This window comes from Hyla sarda, chromosome 5 (genome assembly GCF_029499605.1).
Source record: "Hyla sarda isolate aHylSar1 chromosome 5, aHylSar1.hap1, whole genome shotgun sequence".
Taxonomy (NCBI): Eukaryota; Metazoa; Chordata; class Amphibia; order Anura; family Hylidae; genus Hyla; species Hyla sarda.
In genome coordinates this window covers 345,541,355-345,558,745 of record NC_079193.1, presented here as the reverse complement: position 1 = coordinate 345,558,745, position 17,391 = coordinate 345,541,355, and the positions used below count along the sequence as shown (strand labels likewise).

Here is a 17,391-nt window from a genome sequence, read left to right as displayed (position 1 = left end):
ACATAAGTCCATTAGTTTCTCATGACTTTTAAAGCGGGATAAGATAGGAGATAAGATGTCTGATCGCGGGAGTCCCGCCGCTGGGGACCCCCGCATTATTGCATGCGGCACCCACCTGTTTTTTCTGTCCCCGTAGTCGCGACTCAGACCCTCCAGCGGTTCCGGTGAAAAAACAGGTGGGTGCCGCATGCAATAATGCGGGAGTCCCCAGCGGCGGGACCCCCGCGATCAGACATCTTATCCCCTATCCTTTGGATAGGGGATAAGATGTCTAGGGTGGGAGTACCCCTTTAAGTGCAATGGTGATTTAGGCCCTGTTTTACATGGCATGATACCCTTTCTTCCACAATCCAGTCCTCCTTCTTGTCACGTTACCCATACAAGGCTTAGGGATTCATGATATGTGTTTGACCTAAGCAGGATTACCAACACTACAACCAAATATAATAGCCTGGCATGGCAACTGCAGTGTCCGAATTGAATCCCTGCAAGGCCTGTTGGTTGGTAGTCGCACTATGTGTGTTTTCTCTGAAGTACAATAGTACTTTTGCACTGCTTTGTAATGTGTTTATGGTATTTTTGTATTTGCAGTGCTGTTGTTGTATTTGAAAGGCTTTCTGAATGTATGAAGTTAACTCATGCACAACACTTAGGCTCTTACATTCTGCTTTGCATATACAATTAGTACTGACTATATTTTAGGCTAGGGGTAAAGTTGAGGTTTGAGATTTGCCTCTCCTTGAGGGAAGATGAGCTGTGTTCTACACTGCCTTTGTCCTTAGTAGGTCTAGCAAGGCCTAAAACCAGGATTGTTTTTGGCTGAAAAGTATTCCATACATCCGGATGGTCTGTTTGAATGCAGGAAAGGAAAAGAGAAAGGGGAAACAGAGATCTTGGGAATAAGATGCACAAGTGCCCCATGGTAGTACAGTGGTCCCTCGAGATACGATGGCCCCAACATACGATACTTTCAACATACATTGCCTCTCAGAGCCAATCGTATGTTAAAGGCAGCATCAACACACGATGCTTCTGCATGTCATGGTCATTGCAAAAACGGCTAACCGGCAGCCGCCAGATAGCAGTTTAACCATTTGCCATCTAAGGAGATGGCAACCAGTGTATGGCGCGGGCTCCTGTCTCGAACCCAGGATAATAGCAGGTGTGCGGCACTCGATGCGGCCGGCTATCAACCCTTTAGATCACCGCTGTCAAAGCTGACAGCAGTGTCTAAAGGGACATGTAAATGGGGAGGTAGCCGGTGTCTGTGGCTTTTTCCCTGATGTCCATGGCTCTTCATTTGATTGAGTCTGGGTGGACCAGGCTCAACCAAATGAGCACAGATCACGCAGATCAATGAGTTCTATGGAACTCCAATGATCTGTATGAGGAATCTAATGATTCCTCCTAAAAGTCTAACTAATAAAGTGTAAAAAAAAAAAAAAAAAGTTCCATATAAAAAGTTTAAATCGCCCCCCTTTTCCCAAATTGCATCTAAAAACATGTAAACAAAAATAAAAATAAACATATGTGGTATCGCCACATACGCAAATGTCAGAAATATAAAAATATAACATTACTTAAACCTCACGGACAATGGCGTATACATAAAAAAATACCAAAGTCTAAAATTGCGTATTTTTGGTAACTTTGTATACCATATAAAATATTTAATTAAAAAAATTATCAAAAGGTTCAATCAAAACAAAAATGGTACCTATAAAAACTACAGACCACGGTGCAAAAAATGAGCCCTCATACATCCCTGTATACAAAAAAAAATTAAAAAGTTATAGGGGTCAGAATATTACATTTTTTTAAACAAACCTTTTAGGGCTTCAGGTAAGGCTAGTGCAGTGTGGCTTTTAATTCTTAAGAGATTACAGATCTGCACCCACATATGGGAATTGTGGAAGCAGGGAGACAAGCAAAAAGCATTTGTACTGAACCAAAGAGATATATATTGATAGGATATGCAGACCAGACACTCCTGCCTCTGAGCTTTACTGAACTTCACATATTAAAATAATGTTATCCTGCTTCAGAAGAGACTAAAGATGACTAGTGTGAAGAACTACCAGTTACAACTACCCCAATATACCCTGCCACTTTATGGGTAACCTATTTCTCCAGTCGAATGTGCTACTGTTGTTGAGAACTATGCCTTCATTGAGTGGAAGAATTAAATGGGTACTCCGTCCCTAGAAATCCTATCTCCTATCGAAAGTATAGGGATAAGATGTCTGATCATGGGGGTTCCGCCGCTGGGGACCCCATCGATCTCCCTGCTGCACCTGGCGTTCGTTTAGAGCATCAGGTGCAGTGCTGGAAGCTTGTGACGTCACAGCCGCGCCCCGCTCATGATGCCACGGTCATGCCCCCTCAATGCAAGTCTATGGGAGGGGGCGTGACAGCCTTAATGCCCCCTCCCATAGACTTGCATTGAGGGGGCACGAGCAGGGCATGACCATGACATTACGAGCCTCCACCCCGGAATCATCACTAATCTGGCACAGAGCAAAGTTCGCTCCGTGCACCGGATGACAGGGGTGCAGCAGCCGAGATCGCGGAGGTCCCCAGCGGTGGGACCCCCGCGATCAGACATCTTATCCCCCATCCTTTGGATAGAGGATAAGATGTCTAGGGATGGAGTACCCCTTTAAGTTCAAGTAAAGCATGTTAAACTGTTCAAAGATCTTCAGTATTTGGCTTAATTCTTCCCTTCGCCATTAAGGGCACCAAAAAACACCATCAGAGACATATTCCAATAGTAAAGTAGGATTTATGTGTTTAGGAGACTCTACAAGGTTATTTTTTTTTAAATGTATTTATTCAAATACAGTGCAAATACAGCTTTTATTTGAATACAGTACTGAGCAAATCTCATCTAAATGCTAAAGAAATGTTTCTGCTTCAAAATTTACTTGTAGTCCAGATTTTAAAAATTTTGAGCATCACAACTTTCTGGGTATCACAACTTTCAATGTAGGAAAATTAAAATCCACTGTGAATCTGCAGCAAAATTCATGGTCACACAATATTTACCACGCCTATTCTTAAGTTTGCAATTTTAAAACTTTTTTCCAAAACAATTCTCCCACTTTTAACTGAGAAAACTAAATCTGTAATAAAATAAACCACAATGTCATAAAACTGCTGCAATGCAAACACATTTCCAGTGATCTGAGTCCTTTCCTAAATCTGCTAGCTTTGTACTGTTTTATACATCCGGAACCCAGATTTCCTAACCTGGGTTATAGTTACTGCATTCAGTAGGTGAAGGGTTGTATCCAATGATTCGCTGCCACATATATTTCTTCTTTCAGTTTTCCTTTTTATGACTCCCCATTTTACCTTATACATGCCTAATTTACTAGTGCAATTATCACGGTAAATCCTACTAATTGATTATTTCTAGAAAAAAAGGACAATTGTAATTCCCTTGCCCTTCTTATGTATAGAAAAGTATTGCTGCAGTTTAAAAAAAAAATTATTTACAGAAAGAAGAAGAAAAATTATGATCTAGTTCTTCATTTGATTTAGCTTTTTAAATAAAGAGATAATTTATAATGATTTCATCACACCACATAGCTAACAATACAATTTTAGAGATAAAGTATCTGAAATGCCACCATTGGCCATAATGTTCAGTCTTCTGGAAATGTTCTTATCTGTAGAAAGAGAAATATAAAGATTAATGGGGGTGACCTGAGATGTAAATGGAACGTAAAGACTCCCTTATGAGACTGCACCCTTCATCCTTCACCCCCACTAAAAAGGAGAATATGAGTGCGTCCTAGCGCTACTCTTGGCCATGGGCATGTCTGTCAGGGCAGTTCTGTGAAATTGAAGGGGTATTCCGGGCAAAAACATTTTATCCCCTATCCAAAGGATAGGGGATTTGATGTCCGATCGCGGGGGGCCCACTGCTTAGACCCCATGTGATCTCCCTGCAGCACCCACTTTCTATGTGGGTGCTGAATCTCCAATTTCGTAAACCTCTGGGTTTCCCCCTCTATTCATGTGACATAGGGTGTTATTGGCTATCTTTTGCTCTGGTCTGCTCGATCTCAGACCAGAGCAGAAGAAGCCAGGAAGGCAGCAGAGGCAGGTGAAAGGACCGCGGGCCGTGGGCGATCGGATCAGCATAAAATGTAGCCGTGCTGCCACAGATGCCGTGATCTGTATTGATCACAGCATCTGAGAGGTTAATGGCAGACATCCACATGATCGCGTATATCTGCCATTACCGGTGGGTCCCTGTCTTGCTATCAGCAGCCGGGACCTGCCGCACAGGACCCGATCATCTCTCCGATGCTTGCTGTCATGTACAGGACGTAAATATACGTCCTGGTGAGCTAAGTACAGCCGCACCAGGATGTACATTTACGTCTCTGTGGTCGTTAAAGGGTTAAAGAGGAAAGTATGGCTTTTAAATCAATATCTTATCTCTGCGTCCCAATCATCAACGGGGTCCCATCACCATCCCTCAGGTTCTTTTTGCGTTTTCTTTTTTTCCGCCTCGCCTTATAAAATCCATAACTCTTCTATATGTCCATCCACAGACCCATATGAGGGCTTGTTTTGCGTGACCAATTGTACTTTGTAATGACACCTCTTATTTTGCCATAAAATTTATGACAAACCCAAAAAATTATTTTTTTAGTGAGGACATTTAACATGTTTCTTTATTCTTTGGGTCAAAATAATTAAAATGATACCCATCTTTACATACTTCTATTATTGTACTGCTTTTAAAAAATATCAAACTTTTTTTTACCAGAATCAGTATGTTTAAAATCACCCTATAATTTTTTAATTTATTTATTTATTTTGAATAAAATGTGACAAAAAAAAGCAGCAATTTTGAATTTTTTTCTTTTAATTTTTTTACGTTTACGCTGTTCACCGTACATGATCATTAACATTATATTTTGATAGTTTGGACATTTATGCACACGGCGATACCAAATATGTGTATTAATCTTTTTAAAGCTTTTTGGGGGTAAAATGGGCAAAAAGGGACGATTTATATTTTTATTGGTGAGGGGATTTTTCACATTCACTTTCCACATTTACTGATCAGTGTTATTTTCTGCTCGATCTACACACTTATGAGACTAGTGTGTGGAGGATAAATTTACATTAATTTACTCATAGACCAACTTAAAGGTGGTTCAACAAAACCCTACTTTCCCACACCACTTAAAATGTTTGTACTTTATTTCAGTATTGTAACTCACACACCCAGTGATTAAAAAAGCAGGTATGCCAATTGTATCTGAGTGTCAGTGATTTACAGAGGACCTCCGCTCATATTATACTAGTTGCACAAACAATAGTATCTGCAGCTTCCCATGGTGTGTATATTATTGCTTAAGGGCTATCCTGCTTATTAAAAACTAACTAGTACAGGTCCCCCTCGACAGTTTCGCCACATCTGTGGCTTTATCAAGAGTCCCGCCATTTTAGATGGTTGGATCCCTGCAGCAGTGCTGCAGGCGATCCAATCATCCATTTAAACACGCGCATTGCCACAAATGCCTTGATCTGAATTGATCACGGCATTTGAGGGGTTAATGGCGGACATAAGCATGATCACTGATGTCTGCCTTTACCGGCATGTCCCCGGCTGCTGATAGCAGCCAGGGCCTGCAGTGCATTACGCGAGCACCACTCTGATGCGCGTAGTCATGTACAGGACATAAATGTATGTCATGGTGCGCGAAGTACCGTCACACCAGGATGTACATTTATGTCCGTGGTAGTTAAGGGGTTAAACATGGCAATGTTAATGATCATTATCAGGGTAGTTATGGGCCTTCAATGTCCCAGTGGGCCTCCTGTGTACCCCAACCTCAGGCTGCTTAATGTAGATAGTATGTTTCCCTGAATGTCAAAGCCCTTCTCTCACCCAGGTCCTGTATACCTGGTATATGGCCAGGTTTGCATGGTGTTGCCTCTAGCCCTAGACCTAAGTCCTTAACCAAAATGTTGACCTATCTTGAAGACTCATACATTTAGGATTATATTGCTGCTTACAAAAATAGACCATAAAGAAGCTTACCTGTGTATCAATCTTTACAACGTCTACATTAATAGATTCAGGGTAAACAATGTGATGATCAGAGTTATAAATGCTTGGAACGGACTGTGTATGGCGATTGCAGCATCTGAGTTATCAGAACTAGAAGTGGTGGTTCTGGAAGTGGTGGTTGTGGTGGTTCTGGAAGTGGCTGTGGTGACTGTTGCAGTTTTGGCATCAAATGATCTTGTCTGTACATTGACATTATTTAGCACAAAATCAAGCTTGTATCCCTTTCCTGCAATAAAGATGGCAAGATATATAATATATAATTTTTTTTCATATAACATTTTGCTATTATTGCTTCAAAAGGTAATATGCAGAGTCCGAAGTCAGAATCCACCCAAACACTTTAAGGCATGTCAGAGAGCTACATCACTTGCTAGGGCACTGAAGCTGGTCTGGTCAGCCAAGATGTCTGTTCATAGAGACCTACTGATAACATTATGTGACATGTCTCAATGAAATTCAGTTTAAATGGTGTCTGGTGTGGTCTGGGTTCCGATTTCCTTAGGTGGTCTGGTCTGAAGTCTGAATTAATTTTGGAGTCTTGCCGGGGGGCAAGCACAGAAAGAGAAAGAGTGTGACAAAAGCGAGTACTGACGACTTCGACATTATGCACCAACATCTCTCCTTCTCAGCTTCTACATCTTCTTAGGGGTAGGAGAATGGACCATGGCTACCCCCAACTGCTAAGTTCGACAGAGCGGGACTGGGAATCTATCAAGCATTATGGCCGCTGAAGCAAACCACTTAACACCCTACCTCAAGTAAAAAGTTTAAGTGAAAATTCACCCATAATAACATTAGACTCCTATGGAAAACAACAACTGACGTGCCTGAAAGGGGATGTCTACTGTGAAAACTCCCTAGAAGCTGCTGTAACCCACATGGATTATTTATCACTTGTGGTGGCAGCAAATGTTCAGTTCACTGTCAGTGCCACTACATGAAAAATGAAGAATTGCACAGTTCCTATTAAAATTAATGCTTGGACGTGTTGGGTCTTTCTGGCTGTAGTGTTATATAACTTATTAAGGAATTATAACAGATTATGTTATATGGTAGATATAGGTAAGTCCAGCTCACCACCATGTCTGCTGTGTCACGGACACGTGTGGACCACACGTCTAGTAGACTGAAGAAAGAAGGTGAAGTCCAGCAGTAAGATGACTAAGGGGGACACGTCTGCTGAAACACGTCACTCTATTGTCTGTTCCCGTTGTTGCTGATGTCTACATGAAGCTTGAATAAAGAATATGTTTTTACTGCATGCCACTGTGCTGGACTTCACCTTCTTTCTTCAGATTCTGTTACATGCATCAGAAGGATTCACAATCCAAATTGTGGTAGGTTACCGAAATGTTACTGTGTGTTATAGACAGCACCACATTACCAAATAGAATCTAATAGAATGTACCTGGCAGCAGGAGAACAATGTCGGTGAAGTTGGCCCAACAGCTATCAAATGCGACGGTCACGTTTCCTTTCAATCCATTGCTGACAGTGCTTCCATTGGAGTATTTCAGGGTTGCTGTCAGTGTCATTGAACTTACACTTACAGAGACACAATTTCCCTGAAAATAAAATTTACATTTATTTCTAAAAATTAGGAAGAAAGAAAATACATCATGCACATTAGAAAAAAACATGTCTGCTTTCTTCCAGAAACAGTGCTAAGATGTTGGACTTGTTGGAGGCCCTGATTTATCTACTCCAAAAATGATGGTACCAGGATGAACGATCAGCTCTTATTACTCTTGGTCGGTGTTATGTTGTCCTTGAACATGTAGTTCAGCTTTTATTTATTATTGAATATGAGAGTCATATGACATTATATTGCCATTGAAATAAGGTCATTTTTTATTGCTGTTTTATGTCATTTTGGGAAATAAGTTAATGCTTGAATGACATTTTTAAACTTTTATTCCTATTGGTGAAGGGACACTTATTCCCTAATATAAGTATAATGCATGGTATACATTTCTTTTACATTGGGAGCCTATGGTAGTATGCCTATGCAGGAAGATATGTTGCAGCCTTTCTTTGAAGGTACATTACTACTGGAAAGATAAAAGTGGCACTATTGTTGTGTAAAACCTAGGCATATACTAAGGGATACAGGATTCTCAGTTATGTCACTGTAGGAGGTCAAGGTCCTGTGCCTGCGAGTCCAGAGGTGCTGGGAACCAGAAAACTCAAAGTCATAATCAAATCCGCTGTACAAAGAAAAACAGTAACCCGCACTCACCGCTAAGCTGCTGTAGGTCGACTCTGCTGTCTCGGCTCTCACGGACTCGCTAAGTTTTGCGCTGATTGTGCTTCATCCGGCCAGCTGAGTCGCCCTACATCAGCTTAGCTGTGAGTGCGGGTTACCGTTTTTTTTTTTTGCACAGCGGATTTCTTTGAAGGTATAAACGTTCCCAGCATAAACCTCTTAATGTGATGTGAACAGAGCCCTATACAGAATTCTGTACCTATTTTTTACTGATTTTTTGCAGCTATGCAGGCCTATTATTAGAACCGATATCACATAATATGCAATAGAGTCCAATGATTCATTATATAAGGGAATTGCTCACAGTGCAGTTCGTTAATAAATTACAGACAGTTCCTTCATTAAAACCAGTTGCTTAATTAAAACCAATTATAACAGACATTTATTAGGTAATTGCTGTATGTGCCTTTTTTTGGAGATTCACCTTTGGTTTGGAAAAGGCAGTCCTGTGTCATCAAAGTGTTAGCAGGGCTTTCCAGTTAATGTCTTATTCCTTAGTCCTGATGATCCATTCTCCAGAATTATAGCAGGAATCTGATTGTTACCATAGACTGATGTGACTATAGATATTAGATAATAGGTAACCAGAGATCTAATGTACAGGGTGGGCCATTTATATGGATACACCTTAATAAAATGGGAATCGTTGGTGATATTAACTTCCTGTTTGTGGCACATTAGTATATGTGAGGGGGAAAACTTTTCAAGATGGGTGGTGACCATGGTGGCCATTTTGAATTCGGCCATTTTGAATCCAACTTTTGCTTTTTCAATAGGAAGAGGGTCATGTGACACATCAACTTATTGGGAATTTCACAAGAAAAACAATTATGTGCTTGGTTTTAACGTAACTTTATTCTTTCATGAGTTATTTACAAGTTTCTGACCACTTATAAAATGTGTTCAATGTGCTGCCCATTGTGTTGGATTGTCAATGCAACCCTCTTCTCCCACTCTTCACACACTGATAGCAACACCGCAGGAGAAATGCTAGCACAGGCTTCCATTATCCGTAGTTTCAGGTGGTGCACATCTCGTATCTTCACAGCATAGACAATTGCCTTCAGATGACCCCAAAGATAAAAGTCTAAGGGGGTCAGATCAGGAGACCTTGGGGACCATTCAACTGGCCCCTGACGACCAATCCACTTTCCAGGAAACTGTTCATCTAGGAATGCTCGGACCTGACACCCATAATGTGGTGGTGCACCATCTTGCTGGAAAAACTCAGGGAATGTGCCAGCTTCAGTGCATAATAGGGAAACACATCATCATGTAGCATTTTGACATATCCATTGGCCTTGAGGTTTCCAGTGATGAAGAATGGCCCCACTATCTTTGTACCCCATATACCACACCATACCATACATTTTTGTGTTCCAACAGTCTTGGAGGGATCTATCCAATGTGGGTTAGTGTCAGACCAATAGCGGTGGTGGGTACCACCACATTATGGGTGTCAGGTCAGAGCATTCCTAGATGAACAGTTTCCTGGAAATAGTGATGTCGCGAACATAAAATTTCCGGTTCGCAAACGTCCGCAAAAGTTTGCGAACTGGGCGAACCGCCATTGACTTCAATGGGCAGGCAAATTTTAAAACCCACAGGGACTCTTTCTGGCCACAATAGTGATTTAAAAGTTGTTTCAAGGGGACTAACACCTGGACTGTGGCGTGCCGGAGTGGGATCCATGGCAAAACTGCCATGGAAAATTACATAGTTGATGCAGAGTCTGGTTTTAATCCATAAAGGGCTTAAATCACCTATTATTCCTAAATGGTTTGGAATAACGTGCTTTAGACCCTTTTAGGCAGCACATAGAGCCCCCCTTTAGGCATCACACAGTTAGATCCCCCCCTTTAGACAGCACATAGATTCCCCCATATTAGGCAGAACATAGTTAGAGCCTCCCTTTAGGCAGCACATAGTAAAATCCCCCCTTTAGGCATAACATAGTTAAATTCTCCCTTTAGGCAGCACATAGATTCCCCCATATTAGGCAGCACATAGTTAGAGCCCCCCCCTTGAGGCAGCACATAGTGGGATTTGAACACAAGGCCCCAGAGCTGCAAGGCAGCAGTGCTAACCTCTGAGCAACCATGCTACCCTTAGCATACATCTAATATCCACGGTTGCAAAAATGGACAGAGATGTCAGCAGAGAGTACCTGAAAAATTAGGCATGTACGCATGCCTGAAAAATTTGGTATTGTTGCAGCCGCTTCTGTAGCAGCGGCCATAAAAATTGCAGCACCATAACAAGTGCAGCAGCAGAGGCCAGAAAAATTAGGCATGTACACATGGATGAAAAATTGGGTATTGTTGCAGCCGCAGCTGTAGCAGCAGCCATAAAAGTTGCAGCACCATAACAAGTGCAGCAGCAGAGGCCAGAAAAATTAGGCATGTACACATGGATGAAAAATTGGGTATTGTCACAGCCGCAGCTGTAGCAGCGGCCATAAAAATTGCAGCACCCTAACAAGTGCAGCAGCAGAGGCCAGAAAAATTAGGCATGTACACCTGGCTGGAAAACTTGGCATTGTTGCAGCCGCTGTAGCAGCGGCCTGAAAAAATTCTGTTTGTTTTGCCAGGCAGAAAGTACCCTAAAACATTGAGTCTTGAACCCTAGTTGGTGGCGGATAAGTCACGCAAGTCATCCGGCATTCAGAGTTCAAATACAGCAGCGTGTGGACCATTTTTAGGCCAAGTCAGCTCATCTGATCAGGCCTTGTTCAGTCAAATGTATCGCCCAGTGTCATTCCCTTCGGGATCCATCCCTCATTCATCTTAAGAAAGGTGAGGTAATCCAGACTTTTTTGACCAAGGCGACTTCTCTTCTCAGTGACAATACCTCCTGCTGCACTAAAGGTCCTTTCTGACAGGACACTTGAAGCGGGACAGGCCAGAAGTTAGAGCGCAAATTAGGATAGCTCAGGCCACAGGTCAAGCCAGCACACCCAGTAGTCAAGGGGTTCATCGCTCCTCAGAGTGTTGATATATGCGGTTAAGGCCAGGTAGTCTGCTACCTGTCGGTCAAGTCGTTCTCTGATGGTGGACCCCGAAGGGCTGTGGCGATGTGTAGGACTTAAAAAGCTCTGCATGTCCTCCATCAACAGCATGTCTGTACAGCTTCGTGGGAGGAGGAGGAGGATTATTTTCACCTCTTCCCCTGTTAGATCCCTGTTGTGCTGTGACATGACTCTTATACGCTGTGTACAGCATACTTCTTAATTTATTTTGGACCTGCTGAATCCTTTCCGCCTTGCTGTAATGCGGTAACATGTCAGGCACTTTATGTTTATACCGGGGGTCTAGTAGCGTGGACACCCAGTACAGATCGTTCTCCTTCATCCTTTTTATACGAGGGTCCTTCAACAGGCGCGACAGCATGAAAGACCCCATTTTTCACAAGGACGGATGCCGAGCTACTCATGTCCCGTTCCTCGTCCTCAGTGATGTCAGGGAAGGTATAATCTTCTTCACCCCAGCCACGTACAACACCACGGGAACCAGATAGGTGACAAGGAACACCCTGGGATGCCTGCTGTGGTTGGTCTTCCTCCTCCTTTTCAAAGCCACATTCCTCCTCTCACTCCTCTTCCTCACAATCCTCTTCCAGCGTTGCCGCAGGTCCAGCAATCGATGCTCATAAGGCTGTTTCTGGTGGTGATGGTGTCCACAACTCTTCACGCTCATCTACTGCCTGATCCAGCACTCTTCGCAGGGCACGCTCCAGGAAGAAAACAAACGGCATGATGTTGCTGATGGTGCCTTCGGTGCGACTGGCCAGGTTTGTCACCTCCTCAAAAGAACGCATGAGCCTACAGGCATTGCACATGAGCTTCCAGTAACGTGGCAAAAAAATTCCCAGCTCCACAGATGATGTCCTAGCACCCCGGTCATACAAATATTCGTTGACGGCTTTTTCTTGTTGGAGCAGGCGGTCGAACATTAGGAGCGTTGAATTCCAACGTGTCGGGCTGTCGCAAATCAAGCGCCTCACTGGCATGTTTTTTCGCCGCTGGATATCTGACAAGTGCCCCATGGCCGTGTAGGAAAGCCTGAAATGGCCACACACCTTCCTGGACTGCTTCAGGACATCCTGTAAGCCTGGGCACAAAGCGTTGTACAATCAGATTACACACATGTGCCATGCACGGCACATGTGTCAACTTGCCCAACCTCAATGCCGCCAACAAATTTGTTCCGTTGTCACAAACCACCTTGCCGATCTCCAGTTGGTGCGGAGTCAGCCACTGGTCCACCTGTGCGTTCAGGGCCGACAGGAGCGCTGGTGCGGTGTGACTCTCCACTTTGAGGCAAGTCAACCCCAAGATGGTGTGACACTGCCGTATCCGGGATGTGGAATAGCACCTGGGGAGCTGGGGGGGTGCCGGCGATGTGGAGCAAGACACAGCAGTGGAAGAGGACTCGGCCGAGGATGTTATGGAAGAGGATGGAGTAGGAGGAGTAGAGGAGGTGGCAGCAGGCCTGCCTGCAAGTCGTGGTGGTGTCACCAACTCCTCTGCAGAGCCACGCATTCCATGCTTGGCAGCCGTCACCAGGTTTACCCAATGAGCAGTGTAGGTGATATACCTGCCCTGACCATGCTTTGCAGACCAGGTATCAGTGGTCAGATGGACCTTTGTCCCTACACTGTGTGCCAGACATGCCATAATTTCCTTTTGCACAATGGAGTAAAGGTTGGGGATTGCCTTTTGTGCAAAAAAATTTCGTCCAGGTACCTTCCACTGCAGTGTCCCAATGGCTACAAATTTTTTAAAGGCCTCAGACTCCACCAGCTTGTATGGTAAAAGCTGGCGGGCTAGCAGTTCCAACAAGCCAGCTGTCAGACGCCGGGCTAGGGGGTGACTTTGAGTCATTGTCTTCTTGCGCTCAAACATCTCCTTGACAGACACCTGACTTTGGGCAGATGAGCAGGAACTGCTCAAGGCGAGAGACGGAGAGGCAGATGGTTGATAGGGGGCAAGGAGGGCAGCAGTGGTTGACCTGTCTGAAGATGCTGAACCAGGAGGAGGATGGCGGCTTTGACTTTGTGTGCTGCTTGTATTGACCTGTTGGTCCCATAGGCGTTTGTGATGTGACATCATGTGCCTTCGCAAAGCAGTTGTGCCTAGGTGGGTGTTGGACTTCCCACGACTCAGTTTCTTCTGGCACAGGTTGCAAATGGCCTTGCTGTTGTCAGAGGCAGACACACAAAAAAATGCCACACTGCTGAGCTCTGCGATGATGGCATTCTGGTGGTGGCAACAGCATGCGTTGATTGGCGTCCCGTCTGGCTGACCCCGGGTGCCGATGCATGCTGTCTGACTGTGCCACTAGCTCCTTGCGACGACCTCCCCCTGCTTCCAATTCGTCTCCTCCTCTCTGTCTCCCCATCTGAACTTTCCCCCTCTTCTTCTCTTCTAGTGGGCACCCACGTGGCATCCACGGACACGTCGTCGTCATCAACACCTTCACCGCTATCTGACACCTCAAGAAAGGAAGCAGTAGCGGGTACAACATCATCATCACACCGTACGTCCATGTATGTAATGCTGCCTGACTGAGACATATCCCTGTTAACTACATCCTCTGGCAATAATGGTTGTGCATCACTAATGTCTTCAAACTGATGTGTAAATAACTCCTCTGACGGATCAAATAAAGCTGCTGTGGTGCTAGTGTTGGTGGTGTTGGCAGGCGGGCAAGTGGTAGCATGAGAGATGCCCGAAGCTAAGCTAGAGGAGGAGCTAATGTGAATTGCACTATGGTGACACAATTTGCGCTGCAGGCAGGAAAAAGGGCAACTGTGACGTGAACTAACATCGACGGCTGATTTTATTTAACAGCCAAAAAAGGTATTTTTTTAAAATTTGTGCAACTGTCGCACCTAATGTGATTTGCACTAGGGTGACACAATTTGCCCTGCAGGCAAGAAAAATGGCAACTGTGACGTGAACTAACAGTGACGGCTGATTTTATTTAACAGCCAAAAAAGGTATTTTTTTTATAATTTGCGCAACTGTCGCACCAAATGTGATTTGCACTAGGGTGACACAATTTGCGCTGCAGGCAGGAAAAATGGCAACTGTGACGTGAACTAACAGTGACGGTAGATTTTATTTAACAGCCAAAAAAGGTATTTTTTTTTTATTTGCGCAACTGTCACACCTAATGTGATTTGCACTAGGGTGACACAATTTGCCCTGCAGGCAAGAAAAATGGCAACTGTGACGTGAACTAACAGTGACGGCTGATTTTATTTAACAGCCAAAAAAGGTATTTTTTTATAATTTGCGCAACTGTCGCACCTAATGTGATTTGCACTAGGGTGACACAATTTGCGCTGCAGGCAGGAAAAATGGCAACTGTGACGTGAACTAACAGTGACGGTTGATTTTATTTAACAGCCAAAAAAGGTATTTTTTTATTTATTTGCGCAACTGTCACACCTAATGTGATTTGCACTAGGGTGACACAATTTGCCCTGCAGGCAAGAAAAATGGCAACTGTGACGTGAACTAACAGTGACGGCTGATTTTATTTAACAGCCAAAAAAGGTATTTTTTTATAATTTGCACAACTGTCGCACCTAATGTGATTTGCACTAGGGTGACACAATTTGCGCTGCAGGCAGGAAAAATGGCAACTGTGACGTGAACTAACAGTGACGGCTGATTTTATTTAACAGCCAAAAAAGGTATTTTTTTTAATTTGCGCAACTGTCACACCTAATGTGATTTGCACTAGGGTGACACAATTTGCCCTGCAGGCAGGGAAAATGGCAACTGTGACATGAACTAACAGTGACAGTTGATTTTATTTAACAGCCAAAAAAGGTATTTTTTTTATAATTTGCGCAACTGTCGCACCTAATGTGAATTGCACTAGAGTGACACAATTTGCCCTGCAGGCAGGAAAAATGGCAACTGTGACGTGAACTAACAGTGACGGGTGATTTTATTTAACAGCCCAATTTTTTTTTTTAAATTTGCACAACTGTCATACCTAATGTGATTTGCACTAGTGTGGCAATGAGCAAAAATACTTGCCAGCAGAGTTCCCCTTTTATGCAGTGGTCCCCAACCAGGGTGCCTCCAGCTGTTGCAAAACACACGGACTGATATATTTCAGCCCTTTGAATACTGTAGTAGTTAGTTGCTTTAAAGAAAAAAAGCTTGCCAGCGGAGTTCCCCTTTTAAGCAGTGGTCCCCAACCAGAGTACCTACAGCTGTTGCAAAACACACAGACTGATATCTTTCAGCCCTTTGAATACTGTAGTAGTTAGTTGCTTGAAGGAACTTAAGTTTGATTCTGGAGTACCCCTTTTAACCAGCGGTTCCCTCCCAACCAGGGTGTCTCCAGCTGTTGCAAGACTAACATACTGATATCTTTCAGCCCTTTTAATACTGTAGTAGATAGTTGCTTGAAGGAACTTAAGTTTGATTCTGGAGTACCCCTTTTAACCAGCGGTTCCCTCCCAACCAGGACTGATATCTTTCAGCCCTATAAAGGGCTTTTTTGGGTGCTGTCCTTAAAGCAGATGTTACACTAGTGCTTTAGGAGTAAACTGGACCCTGAATACACCACCTAGCAGCAACCTAGCTATCACTTTCCCTATACAGCAGGAGCAGCTTCTCTAACCCTCCACTTCCTAAGACTGCAGCATCCTGAATGAGGCTAAAATGGCGTCCGTGCAAGAGGTAGGAGGGTCTGGAAGGGAGGGACTGATTGGCTGTAATGTGTCTGCTGACTCTGACTCACAGGGTCAAAGTTTATTGCAATGTTAAAGTATAGGGGGCGGATCGACTTCACATATGTTCGCCCGGCGATGCGAAGGCGAACATGCGAAATTCGCCGGGAACTGTTCGCCGGCGAACAATTCGCAACATCTCCACCTGGAAAGTGGATTGGTCGTGGTGGGCCTGTTGAATGGCCCCCAAGGTCTCCCGATCTGACCCCCTTAGGCTTTTATCTTTGGGGTCATCTGTAGTGTTGAGCGGCATAGGCCATATTCGAATTCGCGAATATTCGCGAATATATGGACGAATATTCGTCATATATTCGCGACTATTCGCATATTCGTTATATCCCCATTTTATTTTCGCGTATGTGAAAATACGCGCATACGAAAATTAGCATAAGTGGAAATTCGCATATGCGAACATTAGCATATGCTAATTTTCGCATATGCGAATTTTCGCACGTCAGTCTCACACAGTAGTATTACAGCCTTCTTTACACCACACAAGCTGGAAGCAGAGAGGGATGATCACTGTGATGTGTACTGTGAAGAAAAAAAAAAAAAAAAAAAAAAAAAAAAAAGAATATTCGTAATTACGAATATATAGCGCTATATTCACGAAATTCGCGAATTCGCGAATATGCGATATTCGCGAATAATATTCGAATTGCGAATATTCGCGAGCAACACTAGTCATCTGAAGGCAATTGTCTATGCGGTCAAGATAGGAGATGTGCAGCACCTGAAACTACGGATACTGGAAGCCTGTGCTAGCATTTCTCCTGCGGTGTTGCTATCAGTGTGTGAAGAGTGGGAGAAGAGGGTTGCATTGACAATCCAACACAATGGGCAGCACATTGAACACATTTTATAAGTGGTCATAAACTTGAAAATAACTCATGAAAGAATAAAGTTACGTTAAAACCAAGCACATCATTGTTTTCTTGTAAAATTCCCAATAAGTCTGATGTGTCACATGACCCTCTTCCTATTGAAAAAACAAAAGTTGGATTCAAAATGGCTGACTTCAAAATGGCCGCCATGGTCACCACCCATCTTGAAAAGTTTCCCCCCCACCCCTCACATTTACTAATGTGCCACAAACAGGAGGCTAATATCACCAACCATTCCCATTTTATTAAGGTGTATCCATATAAATGGCCCACCTTATATATGTCTCATGACTTCCCCATTATCTGCATATGGTAAGACCAAAGATGGATCACACATGCTGAACTTCAATATACTAGTACTTCATTACTGCAGATGAGTTGCTTCTAGA

At 43.5% G+C, this 17,391-nt stretch overlaps 1 protein-coding gene across 4 annotated transcripts in view; it reads right to left on the bottom strand.

Moving 5' to 3' along the window:
• Nucleotides 1-2,848: 2,848 nt before the first annotated feature.
• LOC130274353 (fibrocystin-L-like) overlaps nt 2,849-17,391 on the bottom strand; it is a 191,926-nt gene continuing 177,383 nt past the window's right edge. For all 4 annotated transcript variants that reach the window (XM_056522599.1, XM_056522598.1, XM_056522600.1 and 1 more), the window contains 3 exons: nt 7,506-7,662; nt 6,068-6,323; nt 2,849-3,671 (listed from right to left, as the gene is read on the bottom strand). In XM_056522599.1, coding sequence (XP_056378574.1) covers nt 6,091-6,323; nt 7,506-7,662 — 390 coding nt within the window. In that variant the 3' untranslated portion in view covers nt 2,849-3,671; nt 6,068-6,090. The remainder of the gene's footprint in view (nt 3,672-6,067; nt 6,324-7,505; nt 7,663-17,391) is intronic.